Consider the following 17747-nt stretch of genomic DNA (forward strand, 5'->3'; position numbering starts at 1 on the left):
ACAGGATTCAATGTTGTTTGGTGCAACTGTACAAACATCTCTTCATGAAACGTTTGGAGAGTTGGTTGTAGATGTGTAAAGATCGGTGGAAATCTATATGACAGCACCAGAAGGTTCAACTGTGGTGCAGTTGGTGACTTCTGAAGCCATGGTGTTACAGAGGACCAGTGATGGGGGAGTGTTTACGGCTGCTGTTGCATACATTTTAGATTTTAACCCCCAAAGCTTGAGGAGGTATAGATTTCTGTAGCTTCTGTTTGTTATTTATACCACTCGTGTGACTATTAGTTAAAAACATCCATACATATGCAACAATACTTTTGCAGGGATTGCTTGTCTCCTCATTGGTGAGTGGGGAGTTCAACACACCAGGTCTTTAACCAGCAGTACTAATGAACAAAACTATTCCAAGACACTTGGATGGCTCCGACGGATACTGGGCCATTTCTTATTTACCATAGGAAATTTTACCAAATGTCTGGATCGTTAAAACCCTAAACCCCTGCTTTTTAAGCATTAGCAGATATATTTGGATTCGTTAGCTACGTTAATAATAGCATCTTGATGGGAGAGGCAGCCTACCGCCTGCAAATGAAATCTGCCCACTGCCCATTTTGTAACAGAGGTCTTCTTGGAATGTAGCCGCGCTCATGCTTTTACTTATTGTCTGTGCCTGCTTTCGTGCTACAAAGGCAGAGGCGAGCGGTTGCACCAGGACCATATGACCTAAAATAATTACTTTCTGGCCCTTTAGAGAAAACAGTTTGCTGACTGCTAAACACCTCTGCAGAGTTTGCTTTAATTGTATGGAAGCAGTTGTATTCAGTGGGAAGTTTTCATTTTATTTGGTCAAAAAATTGACATATGCTCACTTTAATCTGGGCTTATCATCATGATAACACTTCTGTGTGCAAGTCCTGTGGCCCCTGAGAACTGGCAGGTGATTAAGAGTTGGGTGCAGGACGTGGTTCTGGACTGCCTGGCTTCGAACCTTACTCCGCATGGGCCTGGTGACCTGATGCGAGTTTTGGGATCTGTGTGCCTTGATTTCCTCACCTGTGAAATGGGGGCGGTAATGAAATCTCCCACCTGAGCATAATGAAATCTCCCAGATGAGCCTATTGTAGGGCTAAATGAAATAATGAACGCAGTAAGTAACAGAAAGCATTACTTATTATCATATACTAAGGCAAGTGTGTATGTTCCTTCCGTATTTCTGAGTTATGTTCCAAAAATTCAACTTTAAAGTTGCTTATTGAAAATTCAAATGCATTTTACCATAGAAAGTGTATTAAATGGGAGATTGGTTTATCGACAAGCCCATTAAAGGAGAATTTCCACTGAATATAGTTGAGCAAATTATTTTCCATGTTCTTAGTACATGAGCTTAGCTTATTATGTTATTTACATAGAAACATGGTTTTTTGAAAAGCTGAGTAAGAAAAAAAATGATGTTAGTGGTTATCAGCAGCCAGTCCGTCGTCAAACTGGACAGACTCACCCTTCTCTGTATAAAGATCATTTAGCCCTAAAACCCCAGAAACTCTTTGAGGATGGGAATTTTGTTTCATATATCTTCTTAAAAATAAAAACAAAAACTCTTTAAAGCAATACGTTCATTTAATATGACTTATAAAATGCAGTCAACCAGAAAGGAGATTGTCATCTATAATCCCACCATAACCTCTTGGTGTATAATTTTCAACTTAACATATATATTAACATATATCTGCATGTCTAACATATAAATGTTTGTGTGTGTGTATGCATGCTTTCTTGTTAATTTTAACAGAAATAGCATCATCTTGCCTCATATATTTCTTAGTTTCCTGCATAATTCTTGGCATGGTGCATTGTATTAAGTATTCATTGAAAATCTGTTAACTATCAAGACTTGCTTTTTATATTCAGACAGCAGAATTTTTAAATGACTCACACAGAGGGGGCTGATTACAAGCCTTTGAATTGATGTCTTTGAATCAATGGCTGACTAATCGTGTGTTCTACCAAGGAAATGAGTTAGTTGACCATTAATGGCTTCGTGTTTTAGAAATCTCTACCCACTCAATACACGAGAAACTCAGCATCCGTGTGCTTTCCATCAAGAGCGCAGAGCAGCTTTCGACTTTGAGAAAGCTTGAGGATTCTTTTGGATGTTTATGACATGATAGCGAGTGTCTAACTGCAGATCTTTTCCTCTGTTAAGTGATAAAAGGATCCTTTATCAGTTCAGTGCTATGGGAATATTATTATGATAGAGTAACATTATTTTAAATAAGAGGATTTCTTCCCTCTCTCTCCTAAGCTTAATAGTTAAGGCAAGAAGAGATTCAATTTCATGTTAAGTTATAAAATTGCTTCTTTTGCCTCCTCTACAACTAATACCAGCACATTGTTTTGTATTGAAGGTCAGCGTTTGGAACAATCAATCGTTAATGCATTCAGGCTGAATGCACATTTCTTTGTTCTACATTAGGAAAAAAAAATCTACTTAGGAAATGCAAACACTGTTTACCAATAAAACCCCATAATTTTCAGCTATTTATCCTAAGACAAGGAAGGTTTAATTTACCATCCGTTTTTTTCCTGAATGTTGCCACACTTCTTAAAATTACATTCTAAAATATATGAGGGAAACACCGCAGTATTCGTTCTTGTGCTTGGCGAGACATCATTTATAGCCACTTCGCTGATGAAAATAGTTCCTGTGCAAAGCGCTCCCCGCTCATTTGCTCCAACTTTCTCCCAATTTGTTTTTACTCAAAGACCACACTCAAGTGTGTTTGGCATTTTCAGCCCTTGAATTGGTTGAGACTTTTGTGTCAGAGCAACTGGAGCCCAAGGCAGTGCAGTAGTTCCGAGGTTTGGCCCTTGGCAGTCAGCTCACACGGAGGGGGCTGCGTGCTGCGGTGACAGCCTGCTGCGGTGACATGGATGTTGGTCTGGTGGCCGGAGCCAGGGGCTCAAGTTCCACGTATGTGGCTTCAGGAAGTCACCTCACCTCCCTGTTCTCTTCAATGATACATCCAGGGAAGTCAACTAGATCAGTGTGGGTGGTTTTGCAAATTCACTTGCTATTAAAAAAAAATTTCTTTTTTAAGTTAAAACTCAACTTTGCCTATAAGACCCTTAAAAAAAAACTTACAGAACCTGTGCTATCATCACATTTCATAAAAAAAAGAATATTTTAGGGGGCACCTGGCTGTCTCAGCCAGTAAGACATGTGACCCTTGATCCCAAGGTCATGAGTTTGAACCCCATGTTGGGTATAGAGATTGCTTAAAAATAAAGTTAATTAAAAAAAAAAAAAAGAATGTTTTAACACCCCAGAAGTAGAAAGGAAATTATCTACAAGTAAAAAACAATCCTATATAGTCAATGTATTGAGCTTCATAAAAGATTCAAGGTGTGTTTGTCTTTCTGTCATCCTTGCTGCAGAACAATGAAAACTCATGGATCCACAAGTGTTTGGAAACCAATCAATTAAAGATCTGTTGGGTCTCATCTGTCTTGTACATTCTATTGGATAAGAGGATGTTTATTTTATTTTTGTCTGGTTAGTATGTGTGTGTATATAGTATCATAGCCTCATGTCTCCATACATTTTGAAAATTAACCTTGGGCCACACCTTCACAACCATAAATTATGTGGGTGGAGACAGGTTACATTCTGATTCTGCTGAGCAGCTTTTTCCAAAGGCACACCTGAATTATGTAGTAGAGAGTGGGAGTGAGTATTTGAGTTGTCTGGGAAAGGGCCCCACCTAGTAGGAGACCTGTGATCTCAGAGAAGCAGCTGGGGTCTCTGCAGACCAGGTGAAAAGCAGGGCAGGCCATCAGATAAACAAATTAGGCCAAATTCACACCTGGAATAACTAAATTATGTTTGTTTTCTTCAAATACTAAATTCATTCTCTTCTCTTAATTCTTTTGATTTAGTTAAGTTTGTAGCTACTTAGCCAGGCCTGACCTGCATTATTCATCTCAAACCAAACTTTATTTTTCAGGAATCCTCCCAAATAATATTGACCTTGAGAGCCCTACTGGAAGAGTGAGGGAATAGCTATAGTTTTCCCTCTTCTACTGCGTCACTGATTCAGGATTGGCCTAGAATGATCCGAAAGAGGGTTTTTTTATGTGTCTTCTTCTTCTTCTTTTTTTATGTTTTATCTATTTTTGAGAGAGAGAGACAGAGTGCGAGCAGGGGAGAGGCAGAGAGACAAGGAGACACAGACTCTGAATTAGGCTCCAGGCTCTGAGCTGTCAGCACAGAGCCCGACATGGGGCTCAAACCCACAAACCGTGAGATCATGACCTGAGCTGAAGTTGGTCACTTAACCAACTGAGCCACCCCGGCACCCCTTTCTGTGTCTTCTTACCAGAATTTATGTACACTACTTAGTGAAAATCAAGACATTCTAGGATGTCTTTTCACATAGCTTATTATTCAGAGTAAAAAAAGTATTGGTTCCTATAGGAGCTCTCATGCAGCCCAATACATGTTTATCAGATGGCCAAGGGCTTGGGTAGGAAGGGGTTGGTGGGGAGCTGATATTTTTAGCTTATGTCCTCAGGCTGCTCTTTCTTCTTTGTGTGTAGTGCTGATCTGTCCAGGACAGGTTGCATTCACAGCATTCCCTTTACAACTAAGGGAAGGCTCACCTTCCGCCATGCACAGATCGTACATACTTGGTCAAGTTTGTTTTCACCTTGAGTTAAATGTAGATCTAGACATCTCCTCTTCTGAAATGAGGATGGTTGTAGCAGTGCTGTATTTCTTGAAAATTGTGTTTACCATAAGAATTACTATATTTTTGGGGCACCTGGGTGGCTCAGTCGGTTAGTCCTCTGACTCTTGATTTCAGCTCAGGTTGTGGTCTCACAGTTCATGGGTTTGTGAGTTCGAGCTCTGTGTGGGGCTCCACACTGGTGGTGCAGAGCCTGCTTGGGTTTCTCTCTCTCTCTCTCTCTCTCTCTCTCTCTCTCTGCTTCTCTCCCCCCCCCCCCAGATAAATAAATAAACTTAAAAAAAAAAAAAAGAATTACTATATTTGTTTAGCATGAGACTCAGAATGAGGGCCAAACCACATTCACTGAGTTTTGATTTAGTTCCTACCATGTGGAAAGGATACTTAAAAAAAAAAAAAATCAACTAAGGGTTATATAATTTCGAGTCCTCAAAGAATCACAGAATCTAAGTTATAAGAGACCATAGAGCCCTCTAACTGAACCCCCATCCATCCTGCATGAAATTCTTGTGCTACCAACTTAGGATTGCCAGATAAAATACAGGATGTATGGTTAAACTTGAGTTTGAGATAAATAACAAATTACTTTTTAGTATAAATGTGTCTGAAGAATTGCTTGGGGCATGCCTATTGGGGGGGAAATATATATACATATGTAAAACAAATTATTCATTGTTTATCTGAACTTCAAATTTAACTGGGTATTTGTATTTTATTTATTGTATCTGGCAATGCTACCAGTAGTAATAACAATATTAACAATAGCAACAATACTTGCTAACTTAGAAAAACATTATAGCTTATTGATTAAGATCGTGTACTCTAGAACCAGACTGCCTGGGTTTGAATCATAGCTCTGCCACTTACTAGCTTGTGACTTTGAGCAAGTTTTTAAATTTCTCTATGCCTGAGTTTCCTCATTGTAAAATAGGAGTGAAAGAGTGATAGGGTTGTTGTTAGGAGTTTAATTAGTACTGTGTAAGTGTAAATGTGTTTGTGTTCGATCAGTGTTCATATTACCAATGCTTACTGGCTCTTGGTTACAACATCATGGGCATTTCTTATCTGCTTAATAATTTTAATAATAAATCAATCTGTTCTCAATTTTGCCTCAAAAACAAGTAGACCGCTAGTAATCTGTCGCTGGCCTCACCTGGCTTTGGCACTTGGAACCACATTTGCTCTCGGCCATTCTTCCATGATTCTTTAGTGATTTTCAGTTAGGATTTCACCATTTCATTCCCTTTTGCTCTTAATGCCAAGAATTGCCCTCTGAGTAGTATCTGGGTGTTGCATCTGGGTGTGCTCTTAAAACAGCCCTGTCTTCTCTCCTACTCTTTCATGGTCAGCCCTTTCAAGCCTAAAGATCTTTCTGGTCAGTGAAAAGGGGAGCAGAATGGCAATGGAATCATTCCATATGTTCACCTTCACATGTAAATATTAATTTTCAAATATTATCTGATCTATCCCACACTTGGCTCATTTGTGTTCAATAATAACACCAAAGCTGTGTCTCAAATACATTAATATGCGACAGAAGAAGCATCTCAAGGTACACAAATTAAGGAAAGTGCTGAACTTTCTATACTGTTTGTTTTAATGTTTTATTTATTTTTGAGAGAGAGAGAGCTCATGAGCAAGGGAAGGGCAGAGAAAGAGGGAGAGAGAGGATCCAAAGTGGGCTCTGCACTGTCAGCACAGAGCCGGTTGAGGGGCTCGAACTCACGAACTGCAAGATCATGACCTGAGCCAAAGTCGGATGCCCAACCGACTGAGCTACCCAGGTGCCCCTATTCTGTTTATTTAATTGTCATAATAAACCTATCAGGTAGGTGCTATTTTACGCCATCACCCATTAGCCACAGCTTAGAGATGTGACCTGCCCAAGGTCAGAGTAGAACTGGGTTATCTGACTGGATTCCTTGTGCTACTCTGTTTGACACCCAGGTCCTATCATATAAATATATAAATGCCCCCTTGGGGGAGGAAATGTCATCACTTTACACCTTTAACTGCGAAATTTCCAAACATTTTGAAATCCTTGATTAAAATAAATAATGTTGAATATGTGTATTTTTTTTTAATGTTTATTTTTGAGGAGAGGGAGGAAGGGCAGACAGAGAGGGAGAGAGAGGATCCGAAGCAGGTGGTCAGCACAGAGTCCAATGCAGGGCTCGAACCCACGAAAGATGACCGACTAAGCCACCCAGGCGCTTCAAGTATGTGTATTTTGTTGTGTTTGTTGTTGTTTTCTCTCTTTTTTTTTTTAAATAATTTTTATTTTCCTCTAAGAGGGCAGAGAGTTTGATCTCTTCTATTTTGTTCATGGCTGTATCCCCAGTATCCAGAACAGTGCCTGGCATATTGTAGATGCCCAATTCAAACTAGTCAATTATTGAATAAATAAATGGAAATATTTTTATGTTATAATAATACTTCATGTATTTGGGCACATTATAATGTGTTGTATAAAACAGTTAAGAGTCAGTATGAACACTTTCTCTTCTGAAAGGCCTTCCTAGATTCCCCATGTAGAAATAATACCTTTTTTCCCTAAACCTAATCTGTGTGGGCTTGTAATCTTCTGCTCCAAATAATGTCTTATAGCTATAACTCAGTTCGCCATAGCTTCTAAGGAGTAGGCCTGTTCAGTTCATCATGTATCTATTTGTTAAATGAGTAAGTAAATACATTTTTAGTATACCTAAGAGATATGAAAGTTCCAGGAAAAAATACTATTCGAGAAAAGTAATGATACTTGCTCCTTTCACTTCTAGGTCACTTCCGTTTTGTTTTGTTTTGTTCTGTTTTGTTTTGCTTCCTAGCCATACCTGTCCCCTGTCTTAAAAGGATGTGCTTCAATTCATTTAAAATAATGGTTTCTTTTAGTAGCACCTTGGTAATTTATCTCATTACTCTTCCTGGAGAGGATCAGCACCCGAGCTAGTTGGTAATTGCTTTTGTCTTTATTTGTAATCTTTTAGAAAACAGGTATTTGAGCTTTTTGTTTGGACAGTCATTATGAATTCCTGATAACATCTGGTTACTTAATTTGAAAAGTGTGTAGCTGTGAAGATTAATGCTGGACCTTAACTGGATATAAATTCAGACATATATAGGATCCGTATTAATCTCAGTCAACCCTTTCAAGCAGATGCCATATTTTGGGGAAAAGGAGATTGAAATGTACCAAGGAGCGGTAAGTAACATGCCACATAAATTACTGTAGTGTTTGGGGCTTTTATGACGCATGGGTAGTTTTTCTTGAAGTTGGTAATACATTTGCATTTTCTTATTATGAATTATTTATTGGGGAAGCTCAAGTAGGTGACAGTGTTTGATATTTAATGTGCTGCTGGTTAGAATGCAGCTCAAAAAAGCGTAGGGCTATCTAATATAGTACTATTATATACAAAACTAGTCAAATAGGATGTAGGACCTACAGCGTGTGTCGGGGGCAGCAGGGGGGAATTCCTCTTTCCACACAGGCCACAAAATTCTAAGGACTAAAAAATCAGTAATGGGTAAAAAATAAATAGGGCGATGAGAACGAATCTCTCCAAATCAGAACCTTAGTTAAGCTGTGGCTGTGAATGGAACATGAAAAATGAATCTTTTCATTATTTCTTTATTAATGTGACTCTGGTCCCTATTCAGATCCAGCTCCATAGCCATTTTCGTTGTGTGTGATGAAAATAGAAACTGTAATTCTAATTAATATATTTCCTTACGGGATTCAGTATTTCCCCAGGCCTCTCCTCTGCATCTTTTTCCTTCCTTCTTTCCTCCGCAGCAGAAGCACGAGAGCGTTCATTAATCCTGACCCCTGGAAAACAAACAAAAGAGAGCCCACACAAATTCATCAGTTGAAGTGGAAGGCAATTTACCCAGAGCAAGAGCCCACCCCATTGTTGCCAGATGAATGGTACTGGTAGCTGGAGCCCAAGGAGGCTGCCACGCGAAAGACCTTTGATAATGCTGCCTTTATGGGAGCCCAGCACAAGGGAAACACTGTCAACAGAGGCTAGCCCTGCCCTGGCGCCCTGATCAGCGGGGCCCCGGGGGCAGCAGGCACGGAGCTGGCTTGGCATTCTCAATCCTGGCCAAGGCCAAGGCGGGGCGGGTGCAAGTGCTGTGCATTCACGTTGTTTCTTTCCAGTTCTCGGAAAAGCATTGCTACATGAGTCCCTTTTAGACCATTTATCTTTTAAAGAGTTCTCTTTAAAGAAATGCCCTAGAATTTTAAAAGGTGTATTTATTTTTAACTGCGAATGGTCAGAGTGTTGTAAAATTGGTATTTGCTGAATGCCGGGTACTGTGGTAGCTGCAGCAATAATAAAACACCCCCCGGGTGCTGACTGTGTATCACTGTCCAACCCCATTTCACAGATGAGCAATCCTCTTTCACAGATGAAGAAACTAAGTCTCAGAGAAGTTAAGTACTCAGATCTGTTGAGTATTGGACAATATTATCCCTACTTTAGAGATGGGACCAGTGAAGGGTAAGACAGAGTCTAAATGTCTTCTCACTGGATCTGCCATGCTCACTGTTTGATGTTAGATGGTCTTAAATGCAAGAAAGATTCTTCAGCTTTGTACCACATGAAGTATTCTCCTTTTTAGTAATATTTGAGGTAGTGGTGTTAAACTCCAAGAAACTGAAGAAAGTGGGGCTGAAGTTGTCCTGACACCATGAATTTCTTGGTGAATTTGTATTTCTGCATAGCTAAGCTAGCCCATGAGAGGAAAGCAGAGTACCCCGGGGAGGAAATATCGAGATGTGGTAGGATTTTTTTCATCTGTTGAGATGAAACAAACTGGTCAAACCGGTTCATCCCTTTAAAGGACTATACCTCTTGCCCTCTCATGGGAAATGTTAGGTTCTCTCATTCAGAGATAGTTTCACTTAATTTCGTCTAGGGTTCCAGAGTCTCTGCCTTACCTCTTAGAAAGAAAATTATGTGGGGATTTGGAATTCTAGTAAAAGTCAGATCCAGGTTTTTAGTAGGCCTCTCTTGAGACCTGTGGCCCAGGTGTCTTCAGAAACATTTAGAAATGGAATGTCTGCAGAGGCGTGTCGGGTGGAAGGGTGTGGTGCTGGAGCATCTGAAGATGTGGTTCACTTCTGAAGGCTGAGTCACACACTTTGGAGACAGAAGAGTCCTTCCCAAGCCCATCTCCATTTTGTTAGGTGTAACTCCTGATGACCTAGGCAAGCTTAGGAATTCTTGTGTTATGCAACCCTTAAGACTGGCACTTTACAGTGGCGAATTCATTTCTGAGACCAGGAAAAGAAACGCTAATGTGTTGCTCTATCTGACCATGGTTTTGTTTTCGTTTTGTTTTTGCTTCTCTAGGCTCAGTATGAAAACCCACCACATATCTATGCTCTTGCAGATAATATGTACAGAAACATGATCATTGACAGAGAGAACCAGTGTGTCATCATCAGGTATGGGAAAGAACCTTATGAGGGCGTGAGACCACGCCGAAGTTAGCATTCTGTCAAGGAACAGTGCTTTTTCAATAGCTGCTGGGGTCAGAGGCTGGTTTAGGTACCTGGGTAACAAGCAGGCGATCTGCTTTGTCTTGGGTTACTTTATAACTCCACATCATAAAAGCTTTGTGTTTTCAGGGGATTGTGGTTCATACTTTGGTTGCTTAAGGCGTTAAGGCTTTAGGGCACGTGGTTCTAGCCTGACCTCTCTCTGATTGTCACTGGGCTCTGAGCTAACATCATAAAATATCTCCCCTCCCATTTGACTGACTTCCCTCTGTATTGAAGACCCTTTATGTTGTAGGTACAATAAGCGTGTTTCACTATTTTGTCGGCTGGAGTCCCTATGCCCCTCTTTTTCTTTTCCTTAATAACTGAGTAGTTCACATTTGAACTTGTTTTATTATCCTTTGTCATCGACTTTTAATCTTCTGAGGGCATCACTGGCAAACACCAGCCTTAAGTGTCTGTGGCTCCATTTCAAAATCCTTTCAACCTTTTAGCCAATTCTGTGTCTTTGCTGGGTTGAAGTGCTTTTACCATTTTGTTTACTATTATGAACATTTTCAAACATACGGAGAACGTAAGCATCCATGTTCCCATCACTTAAAACTTGACAGTTGTTAACATTTTGTCATATTTGCCTTCATCTTTTTAGAATTTTATGTATATTTTTTTAATTAAAAAAATTTTTTTAACGTTTATTTAGTTTTGAGAGGCAGAGAGATTCAGAGGATGAGCAGGGGAGGGGCAGAGAGAGAGGGAGACACAGAATCTGAAGCAGGCTCCAGGCTCTGAGCTGACAGCACAGAGCCCAATGTGGGGCTTGAACTCACCAACCATGAGATCATGGCCTGAGCCAAAGTCGGACGCTTAACTGACTGAGCCACCCAGGCGCCCCCTATATATATATTCATTTTTGAGAGAGAGAGAGAGAGAGAGAGAGAGAGAGAGAGAGAGAGGGACAGAGAGAGAGAATACGAACAGGGGAGGGACAGAGAGAGAGGGAGACCCAGAGTCTAAAACAGGCTCCAGGGATCTGAACTGTCAGCACCAGAGTCCAACGCAGGGCTCAAACTCACAAGCTGTGAGATCATAACCTGAGCCCAAGTCAGACACTTAACCAACTGAGCCACCCAGGTGCCCCAGTTCTTCTATTTTTTTAACCGAAGCACTTTAAAAAAATTTTGAGTTCTGAATATTTACAAACGTAGACAAAACGAGAAAGAGTATTATAATATAATAATTTCCCGTGGATCTATCACCCAGCTTATACAGACGTTCCTATATGGCTAATCCTCTTTTACCTTGTCCTTCATCCTGCCCCCCACTTGGTTATTGAAAGCATATCCTAGGTAGCAAATTATTTCACTTGTCATTGATTTAAGATGTGCCTCTAAACTATCGTTCTTATCATACTTGATAAATGAATAATTCTTTTAATATATCTAATATTACCAGTATTCCAATTCCATGTCTGTCTTACAAATTCTCTTTTTTAGTTGGTTTATTTTTACTCGGGTTCCAAACAAGGCTCACACATGGCACTGGGTTATATGTGTCTCAAGTCTCCTAATCATTAACGATTTTCTCTTATTCTTTTTGTTTTCTTGGCATTTACTTGTTAAAGAAAACATTGCTCCCCTGCAGAATTTTCCACAGTCTGGAATTAGCTGGTTGTATACCATGACGTTCCTCTGTCCCCAATATTTCATGTAAATCTCTATTTAGATCTAAAAGCTTGATCAGGTTCAGATTTAATGTTTTGGCAAAAATGTTTCGTCCATGATGCCATGCCCTTAATGCTTGTTGGTCTCTCTTCATGTGATGTTCAGATTACCAGTGGGTCCATCCATTATAATATAAATTCTCATTTCACATCATGGTTTCATTTGTGGTTGAAAAGCAGTTATTTTCTAATTCTGTTATTCCTTCCACATTTATTGCTGGAATTATTTAGTTACCCTAAAATACAATTTATGTGGGAAAACTAGATACAAAGCTTGATTTGTTGTCTTTATTTACCGATTTTCAAAGCAATGAGTTGATGCTGTAGCAACCTCCCAGGATAAAGTGTTATTTTCAGTATCATTCCAAACTGGTAGATTTTAAATATCTTGTCTGTTTACTTACATTGCAGTTTTTCTTTGGGGCTCAAATGGTCCTGTTTTTGGCCATTGGGAGCCCTTTGTATTGGCTCCTGTGTCCTTTGACATGACCCCAGTTGTCTTTGATAGTTTTCTTATCTAAGACATCAGGCTCTCAGGGCTCCTGGCTGGCTTAGTTGGTGGAGTGTGCGACTCTTGATCTCAGGGTTGTAAGTTCAAGCCCCATGTTGGCTGCAGAGATTACTAAAAATAAAATCTTAAAAAAAAAAAAAAATGATGTCAGGCTCTCTTGTACATTTTCTCCTGATCCCTAGAGTCAACCATTTCACCAAAAAGTCCTGGTTCATTTTACTGGAAGATGGTACTTAGAGACCATCAATCTAGTCATTAAGAGTGCTAACAGGCAAAGAAAAAGAACTTTTTTAAGAAAAACAATGAAACATGAGTTCATACTGATAATTTCCAGTTCATTTTTAAGATTATAGGATTTTTACTTCTCTGGTTTTTATATTTGTACCTCATTTTTTCTTATGCTGAAAATCTTGGTTCCTGGTGACATTATCACAGTTATTTGCTTTATACTGGGTATGTAAGAAGTATAAATATAAATGAGTAAACATATGTAATGGATAAAACACATGAGTAGTTTTGTTAATGCTTTAAAATAACTACCAATATTATTAATAGCAAAACTGAGTTCACTTTAAAATTTGTTTGTTATTCTTTTTGTCCTTCAGATGTACAGGCAAAATATTGAGTTTTAAAAGTCACTTAAAAGAATCTATTTCTGTGTCTTTTGTGCCAGTCTAACCTAACAGGTTCATTTATTTTATTTTGGATTTTAGTGGTTTAAAAAATTTAATTTTAATTTTGTTTTATAATTACATAAAACATTTACATGATTCTGAAGTGAAAACTATAAAGCAAAAACTTTGAAGCCTTTCAAGGGTAAATACAGATTTCAAGTATTTCAAGGTAAATACAGACTTCATGACATTTTGCCTCTAAATATTTCCATATATATCTCTGGAAAATAAAAAAAGCTTTCTTTTTTTGTACCAGGATCATTATCACAACTAAATAATTAATAATAATTTCATATCATCTAAAATTAAACAGGTCCACATTCAAATTTCTCTGTTACAAACATGTCCTTACCCACAGGTTTATGTAAATCAAGGAACACTGGTTGCGTTTTGTCATGACTGTTCTTTTTTTTTTTTCTTATTCTACCATAGTTCTCCTACTGCCCCCATTATTTTTTCATGCCATTGACTTGGTGAAAAGAGCAACCTCATTTCCTGATAGACACCTTGTAGATTTGTCTAATTGCTCCCTCATGGTCTAATTACACTGAGTCCTTCAACTGGACTTTCTGTAAATCGGAAGTTAGATTTAAATACTTAATTAGATGCAGTTAAGCTCCTTTGGAAAGGGATACTTAGATGATGATGAGTTGTTGCTTAGCAGAAAATGCTTCTGTTTGACCCCAAGTGGAGCTCACTGGCCAATAGATAATAGATAGGAGGCGTTTCCTTGACTGGCATTACGTTAGAGAGTATTGGGTGGGTTTTCAGACACACTCCCTTGCCCTTTGTCCTTCCTCCCGGGACTCTAGTGAGATGAGAAAGAAGGGACTGGTCTTGTTGCCTGAGCTTCACAAGTCTGGAAACTGCTTCAGTGACCCAGCCTTCCTGTCTCCCACTCTCACTTCCCCCTCATCCATCCCTGCAGGTGCACGGGCACTGGAGCAGGACCTGTGTTCTTTAGGATCCTTCTCCCAGCTGTTCAGGTGGCAAAGACTTGAACACCCTGCTCTAAGGATTTCTGTTGCAGTGGCTATGCTATAATTCAGGTGATGGTGGAGCAAGGATCTGCTTTGGTTTCTGACACTACCCAGAGTTAGGGCACACTTCACAGGCTAAGGGACAGTCCTTCACAAGACTGCTTGCCCTTTGGACGCCAGCTGCAAGTTTGGGGGTTTCAGGTCACCCTCACTTCTGACCAGCTAGATAAAAATTCAGGGGTTCCCAGCACCGTTGGGTCCAATACTTTACCAGAATAGCTCACAGAACTCATAGAAGTGCTGTGCTTACAATTATAGTTGTATTATAGCAAAAGGATACAAATCAGAACCACACAAGAGAAGGTCTGGAAGGGGTCCAAATGTGAAGCTTCTGCTCATCCACTCCCCCTGGAGTCACGGATGGTGTTACCTCCTTCCATTTATGTGCGAGTTGGTGGTAGCGTTGCCAACCTGGAGTATGGCCAACCGGGAAAGTTTACGCAAAATTTGTTGTCCAGAGTTTTAATTTGGGCTCAATCACACACGGCCCGCATGGCTGACTTTAGTGTCCAGCCCCCCATGAGGCTTCGGGCTAACACCTATAGTCTCTAGTTCCTCCAGGGGTCAGTACTTATGTGATGCTTTCCAAAGCCCTTATCATAAATCATTGTCCAGTTCCAAAGCCCCCAGGCAAACAGAGACACTCTGTGAGGCAGGATATTCCAGGGCCCTAGGGATTACCTCCTGAGACAGAAGGCAAAAGCGTGACCTCTCTTTACTACCTAAGAGCCATAGTTCATCTGCTTTGAGAAAGTAGATTTGCTCTCTGCGTGATGCTGTGGCTCACTCTCACCAGCTCTGTGATCCTGGGTAGCAAACCTAACACTTGTCTGGGCCTCAGTTTCTTCATCTGTGGGTGGACGGATCTCCCAGTTTGGAATCTCTCTTCCAAATAACACTAGAGGAAAGCGAAGGCAGGGAAATGCCGTTTGGAATAGAGAGGCCCAAGTTTGCAGCCACTGACACTGGGAGAGCTGTGTGCTTGTTCACTTGGGCCTGAGTCAGATGCTGTTGGCCTGAATGCATTTGGGAAGAGAAAACAACCTAATTTTCCTGGGGGCTGGAAGGGAGGCCTTGTCCTTGTGCTAAGGGCTTCTGCCATAGCTGGTCAGACTAGGAATTTTTAGTATCATTTAATTAGGAAGTACAGAATTAATGACCTAATCTCTCCCATGTTCTTTTAAGAGACCTCACTTCCCAATTTCCCACCAGGTGTCACTTTGTCTACAGGATGAAATGCACACTTCACATGGGATGGATGATGGCAGCACACAGAGGCAGTATTATCAGTTTCCTCCCAGATTTACTCATGTTTTCATAAGACATGGATATGGTGACAGGATGGACAGATGGCTGACCATTGCAGGACAAGAAATCAGTGTAACAAATTGAATTTAAAAAGAAAGAACTCAAGGAAGAAGACAGGCTGCTTTCTCAAGTATAGGCCTCCATCAGAGTCTTGGTCCTGAGTTTTGCAACTGTCTACAGACTTGATTTGTGAAAATAGCTGGGGTTGAGCAGGCTCAGGTAGACTGACGCTGGCCAACAACACTCATGAATGAGTATGGATTAGACTTTAATTCATGATTTTATAAGGAGAATTCTGCCCTGGATGGTCAGTTAATTGTTTCCCAGGAACACAGTCCACGAGGAGAGCCAGATTCCCGTTTCCAGTTTGACTTCAGAGCAGATGGATGAGCATCTTGGTGAATGTCCTCAGATCATGGCCCCCATAACTATGTGGAGACAGGGAAGGATGTTGCTCTACTCCTGAGAAGTCTACTTACCTGGGGAAAACCCATAATTTCTGGTGTTTATTTTCCTGTCCCGACTCCCTGGTAGGTTAGACCCCTTTCAGTAACCTACATTGTCCTGCCAACCCCTGCCATCCTTTAGGTTAAGTCTTAGGAATAAACACCCAGGATTTGCCTTAGGTGTTCCCCCAAGTCTTCCTCAATAGCTCATTGGCAGAAAGGCTGGAAAAGTGGCTGCTGTAGATGCTAATTTCATCCACCGTGCCTTGCATTCTCCAATTTAACTTTCCAGGGATAAAGATTTCCAATTCCTGAACTGCCTTTATTAGTTCAGCGCCTATAAAGAAATCTAGACTCCGCATCTAGAGATCCTGTTTCAACTGATTTATGGTGGGCCCAGAACATCAATATCTTTTGATATTGATATTTGATAATGCCGACTCTGGGTGTCGGCATTATTGTTTCCCAAGGTTTCATCCAGGAACGGAAGCTTAAGAGAATTCTAAGATCCTCAAACTAGTAAATGGCAGAGTCTCTATTTGAACTTAGCCCTAGCCTGACTTTAAACCTCATGCACTTTCAATACACGCTACTGTATTTGAGCTAAGTGCTCAAATGTCCCACGTTTCAGTGGAGGTGTTAAAGCTACCATCTACTATGAGGTGAGGTTTGTTATCCAGGACTTGAACTCCTAGGGTAAAAGTCTCCCCACCCCCCACCCAAGCACAGATGCTTGTTTTAACCTAATCCTTTATAGGTTGTTGGCCATGCAACCCAGGCAGCTGATGATGATGCTTTGTCATCAGTAGAGGACAGACAGATGGACTTAATGAAAGATCACGACCTTACTAATATGTTAATCTCAGTTTCTTAACAAGGATGCATATATAAGTAGGTGACCATACCTGGGTCATTTCTTTATCTTGATTGACTTGTTATCCCGGGGCATGTGCGAGGGGATTATGGATGTATATTGATGCATGCATTTGGTGTGTTCTGTTAAAGAAGCCCTTCATCAGTGGAGGAAGCCAGCAGGGCCAGCTTTACAGATAACCCCGCCTTTCACCCCGCATTATGTTCCGTTCGAGCCATGTAGTTTTAAGTGTGTACATTTATCATTTGTATTGTTTTTAATGTTTATTTATTTTTTTTTAATTTTTTTAACGTTTATTTATTTTTGAGACAGAGAGAGACACAGCATGAACGGGGGAGGGTCAGAGAGAGGGAGACACAGAATCTGAAACAGGCTCCAGGCTGTGAACTGTCAGCACAGAGCCCGATGCGGGGCTCGAACTCACGGACCGCGAGATCATGACCCGAGCTGAAGTCGGCTGCTTAACCGACTGAGCCACCCAGGCGCCCCTAATGTTTATTTTTTGAGAGAGCAAGAGAGACAGAGTGTGAGCAGGGACTGGAGGGCAGAGAGAGAGGGAGACACAGAATCCGAAGCAGGCTCCAGGCTCTGAGCTGTCAGCACAGAGCCCAACACGGGGCTCGAACTCATGGACCACAAGTCATAAGACCTGAGCCAAAGTCAAACACTTAACTGATCGAGCCACCCAGTCACCCCTAAATGTATGCATTTATCAAAGATACCCTGATGTGCTACTGAAAACTATGCCTATTTGGCACATAAAAATAAAACAACTGTGTATTATAAAGTGGACCTTTTTGAAATAATAGAATTCTGATATTAAGTAAACATTGAATAAATATTCATTTTGCTCACACTTTCAGACTTTAGGAAATCTTGATGATGTACATGGTTAATATCTGTTTAAGAAGCTATCTTAA

At 40.4% G+C, this 17747-nt stretch overlaps 1 protein-coding gene across 1 annotated transcript in view; it reads left to right on the forward strand.

The window, feature by feature from the left end:
* The window catches only part of MYO1E (myosin IE), a 214086-nt gene that overhangs the window by 84125 nt on the left and 112214 nt on the right, over positions 1-17747 (forward strand). The window contains exons 3-4 of the mRNA XM_042941875.1: positions 7858-7947; positions 10106-10200. Of these exons, the coding sequence (XP_042797809.1) occupies positions 7858-7947; positions 10106-10200 (185 nt within the window). The remainder of the gene's footprint in view (positions 1-7857; positions 7948-10105; positions 10201-17747) is intronic.

This window comes from Panthera leo, chromosome B3, assembly GCF_018350215.1.
Source record: "Panthera leo isolate Ple1 chromosome B3, P.leo_Ple1_pat1.1, whole genome shotgun sequence".
Taxonomy (NCBI): domain Eukaryota; kingdom Metazoa; phylum Chordata; class Mammalia; order Carnivora; family Felidae; genus Panthera; species Panthera leo.